At 40.3% G+C, this 23,727-nt stretch overlaps 1 protein-coding gene across 5 annotated transcripts; it reads right to left on the bottom strand.

Moving 5' to 3' along the window:
- On the bottom strand, positions 1–23,393 carry LOC113574256 (WD repeat-containing protein 49). Of its 5 annotated transcripts, none has more exons than XM_027005032.2 (20): positions 23,104–23,393; positions 19,320–19,575; positions 19,056–19,202; positions 18,773–18,899; positions 18,051–18,242; positions 17,925–17,971; positions 17,630–17,767; positions 17,239–17,427; positions 13,175–13,366; positions 12,509–12,754; positions 7,436–7,600; positions 6,963–7,112; positions 6,388–6,572; positions 6,086–6,225; positions 5,541–5,680; positions 5,183–5,400; positions 3,759–3,919; positions 2,907–3,022; positions 2,618–2,764; positions 1–469 (listed from the first exon to the last, which is right to left on the bottom strand). In XM_027005032.2, exons 5-20 carry the CDS (start codon positions 18,148–18,150, stop codon positions 332–334), a joined length of 2,472 nt encoding a protein of 823 aa, XP_026860833.2. In that variant the 5' UTR covers positions 18,151–18,242; positions 18,773–18,899; positions 19,056–19,202; positions 19,320–19,575; positions 23,104–23,393; the 3' UTR covers positions 1–331. The 5 variants fall into 5 exon arrangements, with proteins under 5 accessions (XP_026860833.2, XP_026860829.2, XP_026860830.2 ...); XM_027005028.2 differs by having other exon boundaries at positions 18,051–18,222; XM_027005029.2 differs by having other exon boundaries at positions 2,633–2,764; positions 18,051–18,222.
- Positions 23,394–23,727: the final 334 nt, after the last annotated feature.

Here is a 23,727-nt window from a genome sequence, read left to right as displayed (position 1 = left end):
TTTGTCATCAGTGTTTTGCAATAAATCTGCCAAAAATATGTATCTATAATAGATTAATAATACATACATATTTGAAAACTGGTTTATTCTTAGGAGTGATGCTACTTTATTGTTAAAATAAATATAATTATACAGCTTCAACATGTAAAACCTGAGTTACCATAGTTATGGCTCTTTGGGTGTATTTCATTACAACAAACCCTAATATGACAGGGACTCACACTACTACATTTATATCTTGTTACATACTAATGGGAAGAAAACATACCGTTTTCAAATATAAACATAAATTAACTGCTATCATTAAACATTATGATTTAGGCTCCTTTGTCTAATTACTGAGGGTTCCAGAGTGTCCTGAAATGTCACTTGAAAGTAGAGGGGAGTTCAGGTCACTTGCTCGTGAGTAACTCTCTGATCGGCTCAGCACCGCCAGCCTTATGGGAATATCCTCCAGGTGGCTCATCTCCTGGAAGAGCAAGACAGTCCAAAAGAACATACAAAGTTGCTGAAAACATCTGGAGCTCATGTGGCATGGTACAAAATGGCCCCAGTGGGCTTTCGTTCATTACTGGCAATGTTTGTGGGGGAAGTAATAAAGAGTAAACCACACAGTCATGCTGTGCCATCAGGTCCAAGCCCTTAACAGCCTTAAGTACCAGCAAATTAAACATGCAGTACTCTTATACAGTATTCTTCTAAAGGCTAAAAGAGTTTGCTGGTATTTTCATTTGTCACTTTATTTTCTTTTCATTTTTAAAGACTTTTAATCCCTATGGTGGCAACCCAGGCAAAAGCTCATCTTGTGTAATGTGGTTGCCATAACAATGTCTCCCTCTCTTAAGCCTGCCATGATCAGGCACCCTGGTAGCTGATGCTGGCAGGCGCGCACGCCTCCATGCTCTTTCACACATGCTGTCACATTCGCCCCTGCATTCCCTCCATTTCTCACTTCTTCTCTGGCCCCAAGTCTTAGCCTCCAGGCTTAGACTAATTTGAGGCACTTCAACTGCTGAAGCCAAAATGCTGTGTGTGCTAAGCTAGGCACTACAACAAATTGACAACAAATACCAGACACATCACCCTAGCACTCCCGCCACTGTAAAAGAGGTGTAGAAAAAATGAGGTTGGTTGTTATTTTCTTCAGAAATTGATATTTTCTGGATTCTTCACCGAACAGTACTGCCACACCAACTCTTTTACAGCCTGTCTAAAGCTGTCCATGAATTCCTTGTCTAATCGTAATATCTGTCATATACTAAACATCCAGGATAATGATAATAGAAGCATTGCTGCTTTACTTATATTTACTTATAGTGCTGTTATAAAGTCTACATAGCACCTCATAAGTCCTGCATAATATCTGACAAAACACATAAACATTTATAAATGCTTCGTCCAAAGAAATAAACTTCATAAGGCAGCTTGTGCCAATAATGATTTTAAGATGAGATAACACTAATGGCAGGTGACATAGATTTTTTTGTTGACACAAAGTTACAATGCTTTCCTGGTTTTCCTAGTTGATATAACTGAGTCACGATATCAAAATTGAGAAAGTCAACTGACAGAATGACATAGTAACATAATGTCAGCATGACATAATGCTGATAATGTGAAAAAGCTTGCCAAGTAAGGTTCTGTATTTGATTCTTGATCATAATACTGCTGTGAAAATCTATTCCATAGCACTCAATGTCAATGTCAATACATTTTCTCTCATTTTACGAGAATGCATGGCCTTGCCACAAATATTAATAAAAATGTTATAAACAGCAAAAAAAACCTTATTTCACCTATAGGCTATAGGGAACACACATAACTCTGTGTGGTGACATTGCCATAAGTACTAAAAGTCTTAAAAACTACAAAATGAAACACTCTATGGTTAGTACAAAATTTAATTATTCTATAATTATAATCTCATGGTGCCTCCATAGGTATTCAAATAGATTTTATAAATACTTCAAAGGCCATAATTGATATGACATTGAAACTAAGGTGATGATACTGTATATATATAGTTTCAATGTCACATCAATTTTACCACCAGGTACCCAGTAATGGAGACACTGTGAGACATCTTTTTGAAGTGCTATAGTTTGTTTAGTTTTCCAACTAGCCTCACTCAACATTCTTATAAGAACAAAAGTGTGTTAATAACTCTGTCATGGATGGTTCATGTTATACATTAAAAATGTTATACATTATATTTTATGCTAAACTTACAACCAAGTGCCAAGTACTGGACTTACTTTTTCAACCAATTTACAAGCTATGTTACATAACTGACATTATATCACCATAATAAACCAGAAACACAGTCAGTGGTCACAACCCGATAATTCATTCAACAAGGAACATTGAAATTAAGTAATAATATCATTAATGTATTATTAATGTATTATTTGAGGTATTATTAAGAAAAATCTGCTGCTAATCTATTTGTTATGTCAACTTAATATAATAATTGACACAAACAGCCTTTAGGACTGATGACACCTTAGAAATCAGCCTTTACAAACACCGTTAAAGGTCTGTTATTATGAAGGGTATATGGAGTCGTCATGTTGTCTTATGAATAGCACCCTTAAGCAGTGTCACAAAAGAAACTAACCACTATCTGGAGCACCTGAAATGGTGTGCACTCATTGCCGATGCGGTATAGCTTGGTGCAATCAATGTCACCAAACAACAGTCGCCTGTCTTGTCTGCTTGCCATCTCTCTCTGCAAATCCAGGGTCATGTGATCCCACATTGCTTCCTGGGAAAAAAAGGTTATATGGGCAGACAAAGATCATGAAGTTATTATTCTTAGATGACTTTAAATAAGAGAATGCTCTTTACTAAAAAAAATTAAGTAAAGGTGCACAAGAGAGTTGTGTGAAGGATATGATTTGGCTGACCTTTCTCTGAGGAAGAGGTGAAAAAGAATCAGAACTGCTGAAAGATTCAGCTCGGCTCTTCCTTTTCAAAATATGCAGTGACAGATGTTCCTCAGGGCTTGGAGCAGATGCTGCAACTATAAAGTTTCACAATTATCATCCTGGTGTTAATATCTAGCTATAATCTAAACCTTTAAATACACTCATGTCAGATAAGGAATAGTGAAGTTTATTAGTATGTATTAAGCTATTTTAAATATGTAACTGCAACACAAATGCTATGAGCAAAGTCTTATCTGCTCTGAGAGTTCATTGCTACCTAGGGAGAGGTGAGGAACACTAACCAAACCAAACTTGCCATATTGTGATCGTCTAGACGCCTACTCTCACTGACCACACCTGGCATGGTGAGGAAGCTCTGCTAATCGCTTGTTTTGTCATGGCAGAGGCTTAAGACATTCTTGGATCTGAAGTGAAGAACTTGGCTTTATTTTCAGCCTGTCTAGACTTCTTTACTTCCAAACAAATGTGAAAGAAGTGCTGATCTTCACAGAGCAGAAGGTCCAGATAGAACCAGAAAGAACCTGAGCTCTAACTTGCTGGATCTAATGTTTCAGGGTCTCATTCATTTTACAAATAGTTAATTTTCATCTAAGGTGGGTCTGATGATTGCGAAGCTTTTTGGTGGCAATCCAATCTGCTTTACTTCACTTCAAACATCCAGAAAAACATGAGCTTGCAAAATCATGACTCAGTTATGGGTAATTAAGGGCAATCTGTTGTGAAAGAAAGAACTCCAGGCATCTAATACATGTATATGTGTGTCATTTTGTATTTATTAATTTATTTTGCATTGCATGTGTTCTGGCAAACCTGTTTGTTGACAGTAATCTTTACTGAGGATCCTGTTCACTGTGGCCATTCCCCTTGAACTTTGACCCCAGACAGCAAGATCAGACTTGGATTTGGTGGTCTCAGATTGGTGGACTTCTGTTCTGTCTTTTTCTTCCTCTCTGGCTGGAATGGCAATTTCTCTACAGGTAATAACACAGTGATGAATGCTTAACAAAGATTACCAAACTTCTGATCACTGAAGTACTGGGGACACATTTTAGATATTTTGATATTTTGTATTCATGTCATGACATGTTAAGACATAATGGCAAAATCTGAACGGATTGAATATTAACACACAGAAAGGAAGGAAGCTTCAGCGGTGTTCTGTGAACCGGGCAATTACTTCGCTTAAAGGGTTATTGTTGTTACTTTATGAAAGACAGAGGTCTCTTCTCAACGGTCACTGCGTGGCTACTGAAAACCTCTGAGAATGATAAAGACAAAGCCATATGGTGCACAGTGACTACTTTCAGTTATGCTCTCTTTGCTTCACCTACCAAACATCTCCCATCTGGTGTAGTTAAACAGCAATTATGTCCAAACATCAACAACGTGACCCTTCTAGTTTATTTGTCATAATCTCTCAGTATGCATTGAGAGTTATACGCATTATCATATGTTCCATAACTACCTACACTAGAAGACAATATGCCCCAGGTCTGCTGACTGCAGACTGAAGCTAAATGCTTAGATTGTGCTCTTAACTGCAGAACAATTCTCCCAGTTAATCATTTAGCACTTAAACCTACATTTATACGGATATAAAGGGCTAGGAAAGGAATGCTTTGAGTGGTGTAGACACCTGCAGGTGTCGTGCTGTGAACAGGATACTGTTACTGCAGTGGTGTGGCAGAATTTATCTGTCACGGAATGCTCCCCCCCCCCCACTAGTCACATGGTATGGCCCGCTGCGTGCAGGGGACTTTACGTTTGTTGCCACGTCCTCCGTGATGGCACGCACCTGCACGGGGTTAACGTTGATTGTATATCTGTTTATTTAAACCCCTGTCAGTGTGAGCCTCATTGTTGGTCATTGCTCGAGTTAGTGTAATGTTATTGTCAAGGAGTGCTGTTGCCACTGTTAATATAACCCCACGTTTGTATCATTTTATGCTTTTGTTGTCACTGTTTATACTGTTTGTGTGTTCCTATCTATTAGTGTTATGTGTGAGTGCCACGAGTAACCTTTATGTTTTCTATCATTAAATGTTTCATATCAAGGGAGTCTGTGCATCCTGCTCAACACCGTGTGGCACTTGGGCCGTGAAATGATCAGAATAGCACTGGAATATATTTGAGAATGAAGCAAAAACTATAAAGCCATTGGATTACTGAATGCCACAGTGTAAAAATCTGCATTCCCTTTGAGAAACTTCAGAGGCTGAGCAACACCGTACAACCTGTTGACTTGGTATGTGAGGGGATTACTCAGATCCCACTGTTGCTCCTGTCCAAAAGAGCCCACGCAGCCTCCATCACTGGTCCAAAGACGGGCACTGTGGTCCACGGACACGGTGACCAGGAACATTTGGCCACTCTGCTCCAGGAGCTCCATACTCACTATTGCCCCCTCATGAGCTCTCCAGGCACATAGCAGTGGTGGCTCCTTGTCGACAAACTTGTGAGGATGGCCACAGAAGATTAAACTAATCAACTGGTATTCTGGTATTCTTAAGTGCAAAAAAAACATATGGCATTCTACCCAACATTTTGGTATTCTACCCGAAGTTAATAATGCTGCTTATTACTTTGACTGACCTCATCAGACAGATCATACTGTGAGATGTCCCATATCTGGATGGACCCTGTCCCATCTCCAGTAATGAGTAAACTGTTCTCATTGTTTGTGTTTAAACCCTTCACACACTCATTAACCCTGTGTGGTACATAGAACTGCCCTGTTTTAAGAGAGAAGACACAAAATAAATGCCATGTCATGCCTTATTTTCAGCTGCTTCCAGTAGTTTTCTGTGCCCCACTACATTCTGACTCTGTAAATGTTACATAAAGCTTTTGAAATTGTAAAGCAAATGCATCATATGGCGAAGCTTCTGAGCTGAATCACTATTATCACATGACATGCTTGAGGCTGCAAGCTGTGGACATTCACCACATGGCAGATGCAGGGTGTTCATTTTAGACTAACAGACCTCTTTAATTAAAATATAGGCTCATTTGTTAGGCTGTTATTAGAGAGCTCTGAGTGCTGCACAGAATGATCATTTTCTCACTCATAATGTTGGCATTTGCCACTTGCTCTAACTGATTACACTGTCTGAGTGCATGTGTGTGCACGTGTATACCGTGTTTGTGCTTCGGCCCACTGACGTTCCACCAGCAGATATAGCCAGCCTGAGAGCTGAGCAGGAGAGGTTTGCCTCTACACTGACTGTCCTGAGCTCTCTTCTGCAGGAACAACAACCTATCAATGGGGGGATACACTCTAGGCACAGACACACACACACACAAATTATATTTAATTGAAATACCAATCTAACTACTTCAGTACAAACTATTACTATTCACGTGACGGGGCCATTAATTATCTTTATTACATGTCTCAGTACATGATGTGTTAGCATTGTGAACATAACAGTAGACTAACCTCCCAGACTGTGGTCTTTGAATTCGGGTGACAGGCCTCTGCGTGTCCACCATCCAGACGATGATCTCACCATCATAGCTGCCTGTGGCCAGCAGCCGTAGACAAGGACAGTGGTCCACAGCCAGGATATCGTCACTATGCAGCTGGCCACTTTTCCAGGGTTCATCTGCTTTCACATATATGTCCTAAGACAGTAACATACGCATACATACTGATACATCTACATGCATGCACACATCCACAAACAGATCATGCACCTACACAATAAGGCCCTGTGATTGGCTGTCAGATTTGTTTCTGATGTCTGTGATGTTTTTTGAGCAGCATAAAGACATAAGCATGACTGCAAGACCAAACTCAATCAAAGGCTATAAAAAATATCATTTATTTTCCCTCTCATGGTATTGTTGGACAAAGTATGATTGTGTGTGTGTGCGTGTGTGTATGTGTGTGTGTGTGTGTGTGTGTGTGTGTGTGTGTGTGTGTGTGTGTGAGAGAGAGAGAGAGAGAGAGAGAGAGAGAGAGAGAGAGAGAGAGAAAGAGAGAGAGAGAGGGAGAGCAAAAGTAGTTCTCACTTGTAAGTCACCAATGCTGTACTGAGCAACCACCTGACTCCAGCCCACAGCTAGAAGCTCGTTGTCATGGAGACAGATGACCCCAGTAACCTCTGTGTCAGACACAGCTTCCAGTTTATGCAGAGGTTGACCATTTAGCAAGTTCCACACCTAAAGTATACATACCAGAATAATTTCCAAAGTGCCCAAGAACATTTTAGGCTGGGTAGTGCAAAAGCTAAGCCATAAACCCCAAATAAAGAATGTTTTTGTATGTTTTTACTTGCATTATTTTTAATTTCGCTATTTCTTTCCATGGAAATCTTCGTACCTAGCAGTATTGTAGACTAGTTAGCATGACATGCATTAAACGTACTGGCTCTTTATTTTCATTCACCATAAGCAACATTAGCACTGAAAGTGAAGAGAATGGCTCCATTATGGAAAAGCAGCAGCAGCAGTGTGTGTGTGTGTGTGTGTGTGTGTGTTTATACCTTAATGGTGCCATTGGCTGCTGCAGTAACTAGCCTGTGTTGCCCAGGGTCTGCTGCCATGGCTGTGATCTCTTCATGACCATGTGCCTTCTCCACTTCTGTGTGCTTTCTGCCTGTGCTTACATCCCACACTACTACAGAAGAGTCCATGCAGGCTGTCACTACCTGCCATGCAAATCCCAAAAAACAGTGCATGACTCTTGACCCATACATGACCCAGACAAACAGGTTTGAAATTTTCTTTGTCCCATACAAAATGAATGGGAATTCAGTCTTGTACCATTGTTTGCAGCAGTGGCTAATTTCTGCTATTCTTATCTAACTGAACTGATAACTCTGGAAGCCGCTGACCTACTCAAACAGCGGTTCAGCAGTGTTTACAATGTCCGTTCGATGGCTAAAAGCTTTTGATATATCAGAGAAAGGAAACTATACTTCAAATTAGCCTATTTATAAGTTGTGAGTGTACTTGTCAGTGCTCAGGTCAAGGGTATATAATATAAAGATTCAGATTTATTCAGATTTATTCAGATTTATTGTTTATCTTCATGTGTATTCCTGTTTTTATTTTTGAGAATGCATGGACTAGCTAGGTTAGCAAGCTCTACTGTCATTAATGGTGGGGAACTTAGCCAGCTTCTATCTTTTGCAAGAAGATAGAAATTCAACTAAAGAAAAAATTCTAAATTACATCCTTCACAAGTCTTTCCAGAGGAGAAGATAACAGTGAAGGCAGAGGGGAGACCAAATCTTATTATCAAGCAAGCAAAGAAAGCTGTCTGCTGTAAAATAAATAAATAAATAAATAAATAAATAAATAACAGAAGCTACAAAGAAAGGAGTAGGACAGAAACTGTGACAGTCATCTGCCATGTTTGTTAAGATCTAAATTGTGTTAGTTTGTGAGAAAATCCTGACATAGAAGCTTGTGAGAAACTCCTTTGAGAGTTTGGGAATTGGAACCATATTGGTCTGGACTCTTGTTTCTGTGCATAATCTAAAGGTGTGTGGTGTATCATTCAGGGTAAATTGTGTAGTGTGTGGATGGTTAACAATGATCACTAATAATGTTGATGCCTACAATGATCAAAGAAAAAAACTGAAAAACATCATCATGTGTAAAGTCTCTAGTGTTTTCAAAATCGGTTAGGATTTTTAAAATCCTGTTATGTGACACAAATCAAATTTTTTTAAGGCTGTGAGGACACACAAATCTGATCTTTTCACATCAGATGTGTGTAACTTTCGTATGTGGCCCTAGATCAGATTTGTATCTGATTCGTGACCATGCATCTTGAATGGGAACAGTTAGATTGATCATGATTTGGGCCTGACTACCTTGCTCCATCACAAGACTGAGATGGGTTCTGCTGTACCTGTAAAAATGTGCCCTCACAGTGTCCCTGTCCATCTTCAAAAGGACATTCTAGAAGTCCTTGAGGAGAAAAACAACATTTCAAAGACAACATGTTTTAAAGCCCCTGGGCTGCGCCAGTGGTGCTAGGTTAGAAAAAAAGATGTTGGCCTTATAGTCTGTGCGCATTACAGAAATCTGAAAGAGGTAACCATTGAAGATGCTCATCTTTTGCCATGAATAGATGACACCTTAGATGCATTGGCAGCAGGGAAGTGGTTTTCAATGTTGGAATTGGCAAGCTGCTACTGGCCAGTACCAACTGATGCTAAAAATAGAAAGAAGACAGCTTTTCACACAAGGGTTTGTTCCAATTTAATGTTTTTCCTTGAGGTCTTTGTAGCTCAACAAGCACCTTTCAGAGGTTAATAGAACTGATTTTGTCTGAATTGCAGTGGGTCACATGCTTGATGACATGTTTGGAAGGACTATTGAGAAATATCTCAATCAGCTGGATGAAGTTTTTCAAAAGTCGCAGGAAGCTAACCTAAAAGTAAAACCTTCATAGTGCCCTCTGTTAGTAGTTCAAGTGCACCAGTGATTTCTGATGAATGAGTGCTGGTTGAATGTGCAAAGACAGAGACTATGCCAGCTTGGCCTGAGCCTCTTAACATCAAAGAGGCACAGAGCTTTGTTGGGTTAGCCTCTAATTAACATCACATTGTTTCTGGTTTTGCATAAGTTGCCTGCATTTTCAATGAACCTCAGAATGTCAAGCAGATTTTCTGTTCCTCAGATAAACTGGTGAGTGTGCAAGTGCTCATTTTTCCTGATCCAAGTTAGAAATTCATCACTGATACAGATGCATTGGGGCTGTACTATTACAAGAGGTGGATGGACTAGAAAAATTGATTGCCTGTACAAACAGTGCTTTGACAAGACTAGAAAAGGGACTGTGTCACTACTAAGATTGAGCTATTGGCTGTTCATTTTGCTTCTTAATTCAGAGACTACATACTGGTCTACACATTCTTACTCTAGGCTGACTATAGTTGGTTGCATAATTTCAGCCACCCTAGTTAGTTGGTTAGTTGGCACAATAGCTAGAACAACTAACTCAGTTTGATTGTAACATATAACATTGGCCAGGAAGACAGCATGGTAATGCTAATGCTCTGTCCAGGCAGCCTGTAGTGTGCCTTCCCCTAAGCCCTAACTCAACAGGCCATGGAAAGTGTGACGTTCTAGAATCTGAAATATATTTCCTGCATAGAATCTGTTATCTCGAAGAGACGTAGAAGGTAGATGTAGAAGAGAAAGGGTCTGTTTCTTCTGTTGAAGAAACAGCCTGGGAGGAGTGTTACACCATTAATAAGCCACTTATAGAGACCCAGCCTACACAAAGCCAGAGTGTGTTATCTGCCAAGCCAACAACCAAGCCACTGCCAATTCAAGCACAGGAAAAGAAGGATCTTCTGAAATTTCGTTGATGGACATAGTCCCCGTAAAGAGTCCATTCTCTGACCCACAAACACCCACTGACTTGGTGTGCCAGGTACAGAGTCTGATCTGGTGAAGGAAGATTGGGACTTGGTAACAACATGAAGGAATGAAGACCTAGAAATACAATAAGTCATTCAAACGATGCTCAAGGGGTGCAAAGAAAATGGTAGCAATGCCTACACAAACTAAACTGTTGGAATTATGGGATCAGTTGAAAGTAGAACAAGGCTTGTAAAAATGGTCTGATAAAACTTCTAAGCATGTCTAGATCATTGGTGCCTATGGTCCTTCATAGTCTCTAATACCAGGACAGAAGGACATTTAGGAATCTGAAAGTGAAAGTCCTTAAATTTTTTTAGCATTTGGCAGATGATCCTATCCAGAGCAATTTATCAGTATGACAGCATGTGTGGAACCAAACCTTGGGGTTGTTAACTGTCACGGAATGCTCGCCTCCCACGAGTCACATGGTTTGGCCCGCCACATGAAGTGGGAGGATATTTGGTCATAACCACACCTGCACACACCTGCATTGTGTTAGTCTATGTGTATTTAAACCCATGCCAATGTGTGCAGCGTGTTGGTCATTGTTGGTGTAGTGTGTTAATGTTAAGGTTAGTCTCGTTATTGTTAAAAGTGTTCATGTTCATCTTCATCGTTCATGTTATATGTGAGTGCCGGTATATTGTATGTAATACATGTTCGTCCATGTCAAGAGAGTCTGTGTGTCTTACTCCACGCCCTTTAGCACGCAAACCACCACGTTACAGAATGACCAACCACCACAGGACATCAGCTCCCTCCACAAAAAATGGACTTCCTAGCGGTAGGTGCGTAGGCACCCCCCGCACTGCTGCCTGGATCCCAGGACACTGGGGAGAGGACCACGACCGCTGCCCGCGTGCTCTCCGGAAGTGGAGGGGAATACCCCCAGGAATTTCTTTGGGGCGACACCTAGGTCTGTTGAGCCTGGGCCGAGGATGACCGAGTGGCACCACACTGACCAGAAAGAGGGCGGTTGGGTGGAGCAATTGGGATCTCCAGACGGCAGAGCTGAAGCCAGAGTCCCTTTCCTTCAGCAGATTCGCCAGCGAGACTGGAGGGGTCTGCCCAAAGCCCCGGAGGCAAACTTCCTTTGGGACGCTCCTAGAGTGGCAGGCAAAAGGAGGACTGTTGGGGAAGGTGGCACGTCTGGAACTGGGGCAGACGTGCACCCCCGCGTGTCCATTGAGGCCACAGACATGTCAAGACGCCTGCACGGACGGCGGGCATTACGTCACTGCGCCATATATGTTTGTGTGTGGGACTCTATTGTTTGTTTGTCTATATGCCTTTCGTATATCCACAGGAGTAACGGCGTTGGGAGCATACCGGACTACCCTGAGAGAGGGAGAGAAGCTGCCTTTCTCCCTCTCACCGCGAGGTCTCCCTTGCTGGCAGCACCTGACCCGCCTGGTACTGGGTGGGCACCGGGCATGGCTGTGCTGTGTTTGTGTTCACATGTACTTGGCGCCTGGAGGTTCGCGTTCATTGGACGGACACTTCGGGAGCCACGCCGCTTGGGAGGGGGTTCTGTCAGGGAACGCACGCTTCCCGCGAGTCATGTGGTTTGGCCCGCCACGTGAAGTGGGAGGATCTTTGGTCGTAACCACACCTGCACACATCTGCATTGTGTTAGTCTATGTGTATTTAAACCTGTGCCAATGTGTGCAGTGTGTTGGTCATTGTTGGTGTAGCATGTTAATATTATGGTTAGTCTCATTATTGTTAAAAGTGTTCATGTTCATCTTCATCGTTCGTGTTATATGTGAGTGCCGGTATGTCGTATGTAATAAATGTTCCTTCATGTCGAGAGAGTCTGTGCGTCCTGCTCCACGCCCTTTGGCACTCGGGCCACCACGTTACACTAACACCTACTTTAATCTTTATTATGTGCAGGAAGAATTTACACATGTTTACTTTACTTTAAAAAACAGTAACTAAAAAATGAATGTATTTATTCACTTAGTTGTAAATAAGGATAATCATCAGGATGATGAGGAAAAATATCATAAAATGAGACTGTATGAGGATTTTGGGGGCCACCAGCCTCCACTGCTAGACATCGACCAAAAGCCTTATGCTCCATTTTCATAAATATTGGCTATTGTCCTTATCTATACAACAGAGACAGTACAAGAGTTACAATCCGTAACTTATAAGGGACAAAACCATACCTGTTTGAGGTCAGGAATGTAAAGGGTACAGGAGAAGTTCTTGGGCCCATCTTTGGAGCCCACATGCTGCAGCCTCAGCAAAGCCAGATACTCTCTGCAGCTGACGAGTAGTGCATGACCACCAGCCAGGCTGAGCAGCAGGGGGAAGCTGCCATGTTCTGGGGAGAGTCCAACATGGATGTTGGGGAACCTGAGTGGCAGGGTCTTCACACAGTATTGGGACTGGATGTCCCATATCTTCAATACCTACAGGAAGAGACCTGGAGTCATGAAATGCCTCTGAGCACTGAAAAGCACAGATGTGACTGGACTTTTCCTGTAGCACTGGCATGTCCATATGGCTCATGCTGTAGTGTTTTGTACATATGGATCTCATTGACTTATCAGAATGTATCTCTCCAAAACAACCACAACAACAAAACAATTTCTAGCCTCTAGGCAAATATCAGTTGTCTTATTTTACTGCATATTTTGTGCAATTAATGGCAATGCAATAGGTGAAGATTGGAAATTTGTACCATTACCGTTTACAAAACTTTATACATTGAATGTGTGTTTTGGGTAGGTGGGATCAGGTTACTACACTTAAGAGCTCTGGTGTAGTCCTAACCATTCAGCTCTTTATTCATTTCACTGTGACAAATCTTAAAGTGAAGGAACTCTCACAGCATCCTTTGAGTAGCTAAAGATCCTGGCCAGTGCTTGGTGGATGAGCACATCCACCACAGTGGTGGTGTGGCCATGTAGCACAGACACAGGCCGAGAGGTGACGTAACGGTTCCACATCCTGATGGACGGCTCCAGTCCTGCAGTCACCAGCACGTTGAGGGACCAGCTGATGTCAAAGCAGTGCACCCCCTGTAGTGAACAAAAGTACAAGCATTTATCTAACACTTTTATCCAAAGCAACTTACAATTATGAGTGAGTACAACTTGAGCAATTGAAGGTCTTGCTCAGTGGCAACTTAGCTTGAACCAGGAACCTTCCGATTACAACTCAAGTACCTTAACCACTAATTACTATGTATTATGTAAGTAACAGATGGTTCTATGATAATATGGGGCATTACTTTCAACAGCCTAATAGCTAAGATTCAATAGTTCCTTGCACCATGTGTTTTCTAAGTAAAATGTTTGTTGGGTAAAGCTGAATAATACATGACACAATTGGTATCAGTTAATGCAACATAAGAGCTGCCATGTACTTTACAGAAATAGGCTGTCTACATAGCACATTTGTCACCCCCCAGTCATCAATCAGCCAAAGAACCTCCAATCACACTTCACAACCACCACTCCTCCATTTCCGATCACCTGTTTAGTAGTAGCCACCTGCACCTGGTCTCACCGCAAAGGCATGACTACCCTGCCTTTATTAGATAGATGAAAGCTGTCTTTCACCATCTAGGGCAGCATAGAACGTGTGGTAGAGCCCTGCTGCGTCTCCAGCAGGGCTCCCACACAGTGGCTGAGTATGTCACCATGGCAGTTCCGCACCATGGCAGTGTCTCTTCTGTGTCTTTTCCTTATCTGTCATCTGTTGTTATACACAAGGGATTCATTCTCTCTCTCTCTCTCTCTCTCTCTCTCTCTCTCTCTCTCTCTCTCTCTCTCTCTCTCAGTCCTAGTGTACTCTGGAGAGGCAGTCTGGTGGACTGATTACTGGTGCACAAGCTCAGCTTTGATATGCTGCCGTTGCCGTCTGCTCTGGCTGTGCGACCATTGGTTGGTGGCTTTGTGCAAAGGCAAAGGCACTATCACACATTAGATACTCCTTATACCCCCTACAGACTAGTGCCCCCCATGCAGAACACATCTCCTTCCTCATTATAGATTCTCTTGCTCATCCAATCAATTAAAGTGTTTAGTCCTGTCGAGGTCACCCAGCTCTGCAGTACTGATTGTGCAATCCAGCTCCTTAATGATGCCTGTTCTCCCTGCTGCAAGGTAATGCACAGGAGGAGGAAGAGGTAATGGAACATTACATCCAGGAAACTCTGGCCCATGGGTGCATTCCCCTCCACCTCACCTGCCTCAGCCAGCGTCTTCTATGTGAAGAAGAAAGATGATGGGCTGAGGCTATGCATAGACTACTGAGGTCTACAGGGCCTCCAAGTGACATCTCCTGCCTCTGGTTCCAGAAACATTTCTAGGGCAGCTCAGAGGTACATGATACTACATAAAGTTAGATCTACACAGTGCTGATTAGGATCAGAGAAGGAGTTGGTCAGAGATGGTCAGTCTTCATCGTGAGACTTAATTTCACAAAAACATACAGGCATGGGTTCCAAAAATGTCAAATCCAATGCATTCTCTTGCCAACCTAAAGCCACACCCACCAGCCAAGACCCTATACTGCCTCCTTCATGTTTTCTGGGAACTGTGAACTAGGATCTCAACTGGCGCATATCCCTGGCCAAGCTTCATCATCAGCATGCAGGCCATCTACAGGCATCTGCCAAGCCTGTTTCTCTGCTGTTTACAATACTGTTTATCCTGCCTTTGCCACAACTAGAGTGATTTGCTCTATTTTAGGTCATTAAATTCAGTTCCCTGTTACATTCTCTCATTGCTCGGTGCATACATGTCAAAACATTAAAATGCATGTACCATGGAAATGTTATTTTTAATACTACAAATTATACAAAATAGGAAAATGTTTAATACTCCATATTTACAAAACAGCTAAAATGAGCCATTTTATTAGAATGCATACACGCCCTTTGGGAAACCACAATCAAAAACTGAAAACATCCACACCCTTCTGAATCAAGTCAGTCTTTCTCCACAGCTAAAAGACAAGACCAGACTCTGTCCTTTGATCTATGAGTGCAGCAATTGGATTTTTTCCCCCAGTGGAAACTACTGCAGATATAATAAATACAGCTTTCAAAACCTATGCCAGAGTATTTTGTTTGTTGGCAGAGCACAACTGTTGAAGGCAGAGAACAATGTGGCTCACCAATGTCCTGAGCTTTGTTTATGATGAGCTTCTATTTTTAATGATGAGGACAGAATGGTCCCTTTTTATCTAAATTTGTTAAATACACTTAAATGCACTGCAGGTTTAAAGTCTTATATTTTCTAACACATACAGTTCAGCTAATGAAGGGCTTGAAAATGGCTACAAACTGGCAAATTCTACAGAAACAGCCCTCATAGCAGTGATGGAGAAACTTCATGCTGCTAAAGCTGCCAAAATGTCATCTGTTTTGGTTCTTCTAGACCTTTCGGCAGCCTTTGACACAGTGAACCACAACATTCTTCTCTCTATTCTCTCCAGGCTTGGTGTGACTGGCTCTGCATGGAAATGGTTTCACTCCTATCTGGAGGGACAGTCCTATCAGGTGACATGGAGAGGATCCACATCCAAACCATGTAGACTCTCCACTGGTGTTCCACAGGGCTCAGTATTAGGCCCCCTTCTCTTCTCTTTGTATACTTGTTGTCTTTGTAATGTAATATCTTCTCGTGGTTTCTCCTACCACTGCTATGCTGATGACACTCAATTATTTATTTCTTTCCCATCCTCTGACACGCAGGTCTCCAGACGTATCTCAGCATGCTTGACTGACATTGCGTCATGGATGACAGCCCACCACTTGAAGCTCAACCCTGGTAAAACCGAGCTTCTGTACATCCCAGGTACTTCAAACCCTTACCATGACCTCACAGTTTCCTTCAAGTACTCCCTGGTATCACCATCCAAAGCTGCCATAGCCTGGGCATAACTTTGGACAACCAGTTGTCATTCTCAGATCATGTTTCAAATCTAACCTGAAATCAGATTTCTCCTTTGTAACATGTGAAGGATTCAGCCTTTTCTCTCGCAGGAAGCTACCCAGGTGCATGTGCAGTCTCTTGTGATCTCAAAGCTAGACTATTGCAACTCACTACTTGCTGGTCTTCGTCTAAGAGCCATCAAACCTCTACAACTTGTCCAGAATGCAGCAGCATGACTGGTCTTCAATCGTTAGTCCGCTGCTGTGCTCCCTTCATTGGCTTCCAGTAGCTGCACGCATCAGTTTTAAAACTTTGATACTTGCTTATAAAGCCAAAAATGGACCCCTTCATACATGAGGTCAATGGTCAAAGCCGATCTGTACCTCGAGTACTTCAAACCTCAAGTACAGCTTGGCTTGAAATACCGGTGTTTTCAGGTCTCATGGAAGACAAGCATTAAGGCTATTTTCTGTCCTGGCTCTAATAATGGTGGAATGAACTTCCACTTGCTGTCCAGACAGCAGAGTCCCTTGTAGTCTTCAAATGTAGACTGAAGACCCATCTATTCATGGAATATTTAAATGACAAAAGACCCCTGCCTCCTATATTGACTAACTAAATTAATACTTATTGTAGGGTATTGTTTATTACACTGATGTTGTCTAACAAACTCTAGTACGTATTGTTTATTACACTTATCATTGTTTAAGATAGACCTTATGTATTTTGTACTTCTAGGCATCAGGAGTGATCCCTGTATTTCTACATTATTCTAGATCATTGATATATTGGACTCTAAACTACTGCACTGGCTAGGATGTATTCTATGAGTAAATGACAAAACACTTTTGTAAGTCGCTCTGGATAAGAGTGTCTGCTAAATGCTGAAAATGTAATGTAAATGCAAAATGGGCTAACATATTAGAATTCATTCTTAAAACCATTTATTATATAGAAAATTACAGGACTCAAAATAAACCCAAAATGCATACAAACTATATATTCACCTTGTCAATTTTCCAAATGTAGCTGTTCCTTCTCTGATTCATGTCCATGATGACCAAGGAGCTTGTGGCACTCTCTGATGATGTAACAAGGAGGTTTGCACAGGGCTCAAATATGATTCTATTGATTGGTTCATTGTGTATTTTGGGGGTTTGCTGGTAAGAGACCATTAAGGTCTGACCACAGATGTCCTGTAACGGTGTTGAGACAAAGCAATTGTCATGTACCAAACCCAGGATCTCAGATCTAACGCATTAAAATTGGATAAGTGAAATAACATCTGCTTTTCAAAGATTATGTGTAATGGTGCCTTTATTCTCTGCTCTTCTCACATTTCAGCTGTATATTGTATAGCAGCCTAGATTGTATTAAATGGGATATGCAAATGCTTACTGGCAAAAACACTGGCTTGGGTCCACTTTGGTCTGAAAAGGGTGTCTCAAATAAATCTTTGTGTGGCTGCAGGAACCATAGTAAATTCACATAGCCTTTTTCATCCCCCCACATCAGCACACACCTCTCTCCTGGAGCCTGGATAGGAGCCAGGATTAGGTTTAAGTAACCAGAGAACAAAACAAGCTTACACCAGCTCTGTCTATAACAGGCCTGCACTAACCGCTGGCCAGAATTCATGAGCATTACATCAAATCTCATTGGAACACTGTCTAACATCTGACACTTGACCCACCTTAACATCATACCAGTAACAAAGAGTGGTGGCGACGTGGCTCAGTCCTGTAAAGTTAAGGAAAAAATGGAAAATCCAGAATCATATGGGCAAAAGGCAAACATTTTACCCAAGATGGCTTGTTACCAAACAGGCGAAACTCCTCAAAGCATGCACTGGAGGACACATCGAAGAGACGAATGTCCCGACTCATGGTAGCCACTGCGATTTTGTGCACATTAGGCATGTAGATAGCATCAGTGGTCCAGCCATGGAACTTTTTGAAGGATCCACTCCTTTCACCAGTGTCTCCAGATAACTTGAATTACAGACACATGTCTATGAATCCACAACAGCAGTACTAGTCAAAGACTGTAGAATGATATCTGTGCTAATTGTAGTAGACTGTGGTGCCAGTATATGATTATACAGTAGGATAAGACTGAGAGATATACATGATTATATGATTAATATGAGACATGTAGTGACATGGCTAATTACACTGTAAAGTTTATTTTTTTTAAAAGAAAAAAAAATCATAATTATGATTATCAGTTATATAGCTATGAATGAATGTTTAAGTTGAGAACCACACCTATTGCTTTGTCTGTGTTTGTTGATCACAGCATTTATAAATGATTATGGGACTTGTGCATTACTGTGTATTTCGTGCATTATGAATATTTTATCCTTGAACTTCTAATAATGCATAACTCTATGTTTATATATGAGATGGATGGCTGAACCTGAATACTTACTACTTCAAGGAAGAAACCCTGTTCTTGTATAGGACTGATTAGATTCACCATGTAGTATGGTAAGCTAAATCTAATTTACCATTTATTTGGTTTGGCTCATTAATTTCTTACCTCCAGTGTCTTCACAGCGCGAAGATTGCTGTTCCAGGACTATTCATATTTCCCCCTTTACTGACGGTGAACATAACGTAGAGGGGGTGGGTGACTCACTTCCACAATACGATGTGATTGGTTCTTGCTGTTGAGATCAGTTCATATACGATGTTATATGTTAAAGATCAAGATGAGAGAATGACACACATGATAAAGGCACTATAAAGGCCTTCAGCAATGACTAGAATTTCCTTAAAGACCAGTGAGCCCTGAAAGACAGAGAATCATGGGTACACCCTACCTTGTTATGTAGACAGTGGCGTATCAGTGGTTCAGAGCTGAACACATCATGGTTGGCCTCTGATGAGTCTCCAGTCTGCTTGTGCTGCTGGAGAATGTAGACACACAACTTCTCCCAGCTAACACAGCCGTCACGAGAACCATCCATCTACGAAAACAACACACATGCCTGCATTTAGAATTCTCATATGTTTCAACATCTAGGTGAGCTTAATTCAGAATTAACAAGGAGTATCTTATTAATTATGGTATTTCTCTGACTGACAGAAGTGAGGATATCTGCCTTTTGGAACAACTCCTCCATCTGGCTGGTTCCAGCATGCTTCACCAGCGTGGTGGTCAGTACAGAGCGGATTTTCATCCAGCCTCAGAGTGCCTCCAGAAGAAACTAGGGTCACATGCTCCTGTGCTCTTGCGAGAATGGCTATTCACAGGATTGCTTCCTGCAGAAGGAGTCTCTGAGGAGCAGCAGGTGGTGGAGCTGCAGCGAATCTTGAAGACAGGCACTCTGTCTACCATAACTGGACACCAGAGTTTATTTATTTTATCTTTCATGCCAATTTAAAAAAAATGAAATCACCCCTTGACCCTACCACTCAGCTTTATGCCTTCATTTTGCATATTCTCATCTAGGGGGTAGGGTGGTCCCAATTTCTGTTGAGATTGATGGGTAGGGTGAAGTATTAGGGCTTCATGACTTTCAAATGAAGTTTTCTTATGAGAATCCCTCAGAGTGTCTTGGCAATCACCAGCAAAATGATGTGCAAGCAACCAAAGAAACCTACAAATGTAACTATTTTATATAAAGATATAAAGTCATATAAATATATCAAAATACGATAACAATTGTATTATCTAATTTTATGTCATTTCAATGTATTGTCCTTTTCTATGTAACAAGCATAACAAAACTACTAATAGCATGTCTAGTAGCCAGAAAAACTTCCATTGTTATGATTTGTACATGAGAGTCCCTGTAATGGGTGCTCTGGCTGATATGCCAGGGAGTGAGCTTTTTTAGTCCAATGGACATGGCTCACGTTTACCTCCTGTCAGATCTTGGTTTGAGTCCTAGGTAGGGTAGTTGCTTTCAGGCTTTGTTACAATCCCTCATTTTGACTAGCGTTCAAATTGTGTCAAAGGTTTGGGGGGGTGGGGGGGGATATTTGCAGATATGTTACATGTAGCCATGCCTAAAATATCTGCATTCTTTAAATGAAAGTAAGATAGAGAGGAAGGGGGTTGGAGACAGAGAGAGAAAGAGAAAAAGCAAGAGAGAGAGAAAAAGAGAGACAGACAGTAAACAGGACAGAAAAGACAGACATCAATTAGAAATGACAGAAGAGGGACAGAAGTAGAGATGCAAGATGTATACAGTGGGAGAAGCTGCACAGTGTTCTGTTTATTATACAACACAGCTTAATTTTCAATATTACATATACATATTTAAACTGTTTTTGTAGTACTCATTTAAATTGGTCATTAAGACATGTATTTTGGCAAGGAAGTGTGTTCATCTTAAACCACAGGGGATGCCCTGAGACCACACTACATGCCTTGAGTTTTTAGCCCTAGAAATGCCCCTGATAGATACATTAACCAATTTCAATAATATTCCTAACCTATGCCTTACTGTAAATTTAACATTATGTTAATCTTAAGGTCATTGCTTAGAGGTTAAAACCTCTAACAAGGTTAAAACCATTCATTGTTTGTTCTACAGCGTTAAAGTGTTTTAATTTTTTTTTCTTCCAAGCTCACAGGAACTTCTGGTTTTCTTCACTGCTTACCTACATCCAATCAATATATTTCTCTTTATATTTCTGTGGTTACTATTTTAATACAAAAGTAATACTAATAAATAGTCTACCTTTAATACACTATTTTAAAATTTTTGAGGACAGTAAACCTCACAAGACAATCCGTGAAAGGACAACTGCAAGCATTAGTATAGTTTCCTGATAAAAACTGAGATGCGCACAGGAAGCGTTAAAGCACAATATGGAGTGATGGACAGACAGTAAATCCTGGACCATTAAGTCTAAGGCCTACAAAATACAGTAGAACGCTAATAAAATCTATACAAAAAATTTGGGTGCCATCTATTGGAGAAGACAAATACAACATCATTAATGAAAAGGCAGTAGACTTAACTCAACATTTTAAAATTTTCTCTTAATCATATTCATGAAACTAAAAAGTTTGTATGATTAATCTAAGTATTCTGAAAAAAAGCAACTAAACTAAACTAAATAAAAAGCGATGACTATCATTAGCATTTGGGTACCACTGCTGGAGACTAGTTGCAGTGGTTTTATATGTCCTACAGCCTATCTTGCTTGTTCGATTTTGACACAGACACTTAACAAATTAAAAATTAATCTGTTCAGATTGTCTTTTTTTGATTGCTCATGTTAAAATGAATGTAAATATATATATATTTTTTAAGTCAAATAAATTCTCTGATAGCTATCAAAAAAACAGTGGCCCTGAGAAAAATGGGGGATCTTGGCAACTGCTTTGTGCTCAGTAATCAGCCACTATAATTTAAACATAGTACAACTGCATTAATCTATCTGGAAACATTACAGCACATGGAAGGGTAGTCTAAGCACTAAGTATGTACATCTTTGGAGAAAGGGCGCTTGATGAAAGGTTTGGATGGAAGGTGTGGGATAGGCCATCATGTGTCATCCTATAGGGTCAATTTGGTCATTGAGAAAAATGGTAATTTTGCTCACTGAGAAAAAATAAGTTTTCATAAATTTCCTATTTTGCACCATGTAATAAACAAAAAGGGTCCAAATCGGATACATTTTGTCAGGAAAATCACTGGACCACTTGAGTTGTGAGGTTGACAAAGAATTTTGCTGCAAGTAAGCATCAGTTAGTGTACACTGAACTGACAAGATGAAGCTACCACTCCTGATACTGTAGATTTTCCAGTTTTATTTATTTATAGGCTTATAAAGCCTATTTATAGACTTATAGGCTTTTCAAACTTCAAGTTTGGCAAGCTAACTACCATACAATATTCAGTTGTCAGTTATCTGATGCGAATTAGCTAGCTAAAGCTAATTCACAGGGTTTATAAAAATAACAGGTTATCAAAATAACAACCCATCTTAAGGGTTGTTCCAGTATTTTACTACTGTACACTTAAGTGAAGCTCTTGGAATGGTGAGCAAAAACAGCTTTTGGAGGAGTTGGAAAACAGAAAAACATTTTGAAAAAAAAGTTTTTTGAAAAGCAGTTAAATGTAACAAGTTAAAAATAATAGCAGGATCGTCTTCTGGATTTGTACAATAAGCAAAACGAAATCAAGACACTTAAAAGAGAAAAGAAACAATCAATAAAGTCTGAAAATAAGGCATATGATGATCTGTATTACTGACACTGGAAGACCACTGTTTCTCTGTCATTTCCTTTCCTTTCTGCTCTGTTCTTATTTGATTTTTATGTCATTACATGAATTAATGAACTAATGTAATCGCACAAGCTAAGTAATCTGATATCATGTGTTCCAAGCAGACTCTCTAGAAATTAGAACAGGATTTAACAAATTAATTGTAACAAGTATTAATCGCACCACCATTTTTTTTTTTTTGTCTCAATTTAAAATGCTCTGACTAACAATTCTTGCTTGTTAGATGTGGTAAAATATTGTCCTTTTGCAGAGCAATGTTGCCAGGGGTACTCTATTTAACAAACTTTATGTGAGGAAACAAAGTTAAGGAGTTAAATATTTCTTCTCTTAAAAGCATTCAACGATTAGTGGACCTAAAATCAGATATCTGTCTTCATATTTACTGTGTTTGTGACTATAGATGTTTCCTTTAGCAAAATGTTTGTTTGGCGATTTTTTCTTCTACTATAATGTTTTTCCTCTTCAAAAACTTTAATCTGTAATTGTCTAAGGTAAAAGAAATATACCACAAATATGTAAAATGTAAAATTATTAGCATCATGTTATCTTTTTTTCTAAAATTCTATTTAATTTTTTTTGTTTTGTTTTATTTAAAAAAGAGATTAATAGATCATTCACTTACAGAATTGTATTGCTAGCAATCTCCTCTTCATAGATTTTCCATGGGTCATCTTTGTAAATCCTATGAGCATTCATGGCTCAAAACATTATACCCTAAAGACATGTGCATGAGTAAGTCCTTCAGCGATACTTTGGATATGGATCTGCTTTCCTATTCTTCTGGTCAAGCTCCAATGTACATGGTTCTCTGAAAATAAGCTCTTCCAGGAACAACTTTTCTTTGGCTGAGATTGCCCATGGCTTTTGTACTCCTGTCTCTGAAGGCAAAGCAATCTCACATCTTGTATCTCAAACAAGGAAAGATGGATTCTAGATTAATCATCCATCAATCACCTAGGCAATCTCACACAACAAATATCCCACTAAAGTCAACACAGCATTCACGGAGGACTTCTAGTTAGATGAAAATGAGCTGACACCTTACACATATTAATCAGCCAGCATACTAGCTTGATTTGTGTGTATTTTATAAATCTTGTCTTCAAACATCAATATTAACTTATTTCATAGTAGTGGGAATCACAGTAAAACAAACCTCTAATTATTTTTCCTGTTGATAAACAATATGCCTCAGTTAATTATAAATGAAACTGAAAATGCCAGGAATAGCTTCGAAGGGTGTTGG

Source organism: Electrophorus electricus, chromosome 14 (assembly GCF_013358815.1).
Source record: "Electrophorus electricus isolate fEleEle1 chromosome 14, fEleEle1.pri, whole genome shotgun sequence".
In the NCBI taxonomy this organism is placed as follows: domain Eukaryota; kingdom Metazoa; phylum Chordata; class Actinopteri; order Gymnotiformes; family Gymnotidae; genus Electrophorus; species Electrophorus electricus.
Note: the sequence above shows the minus strand (reverse complement) of the source record. Positions and strands in the feature narration are given on the sequence as shown.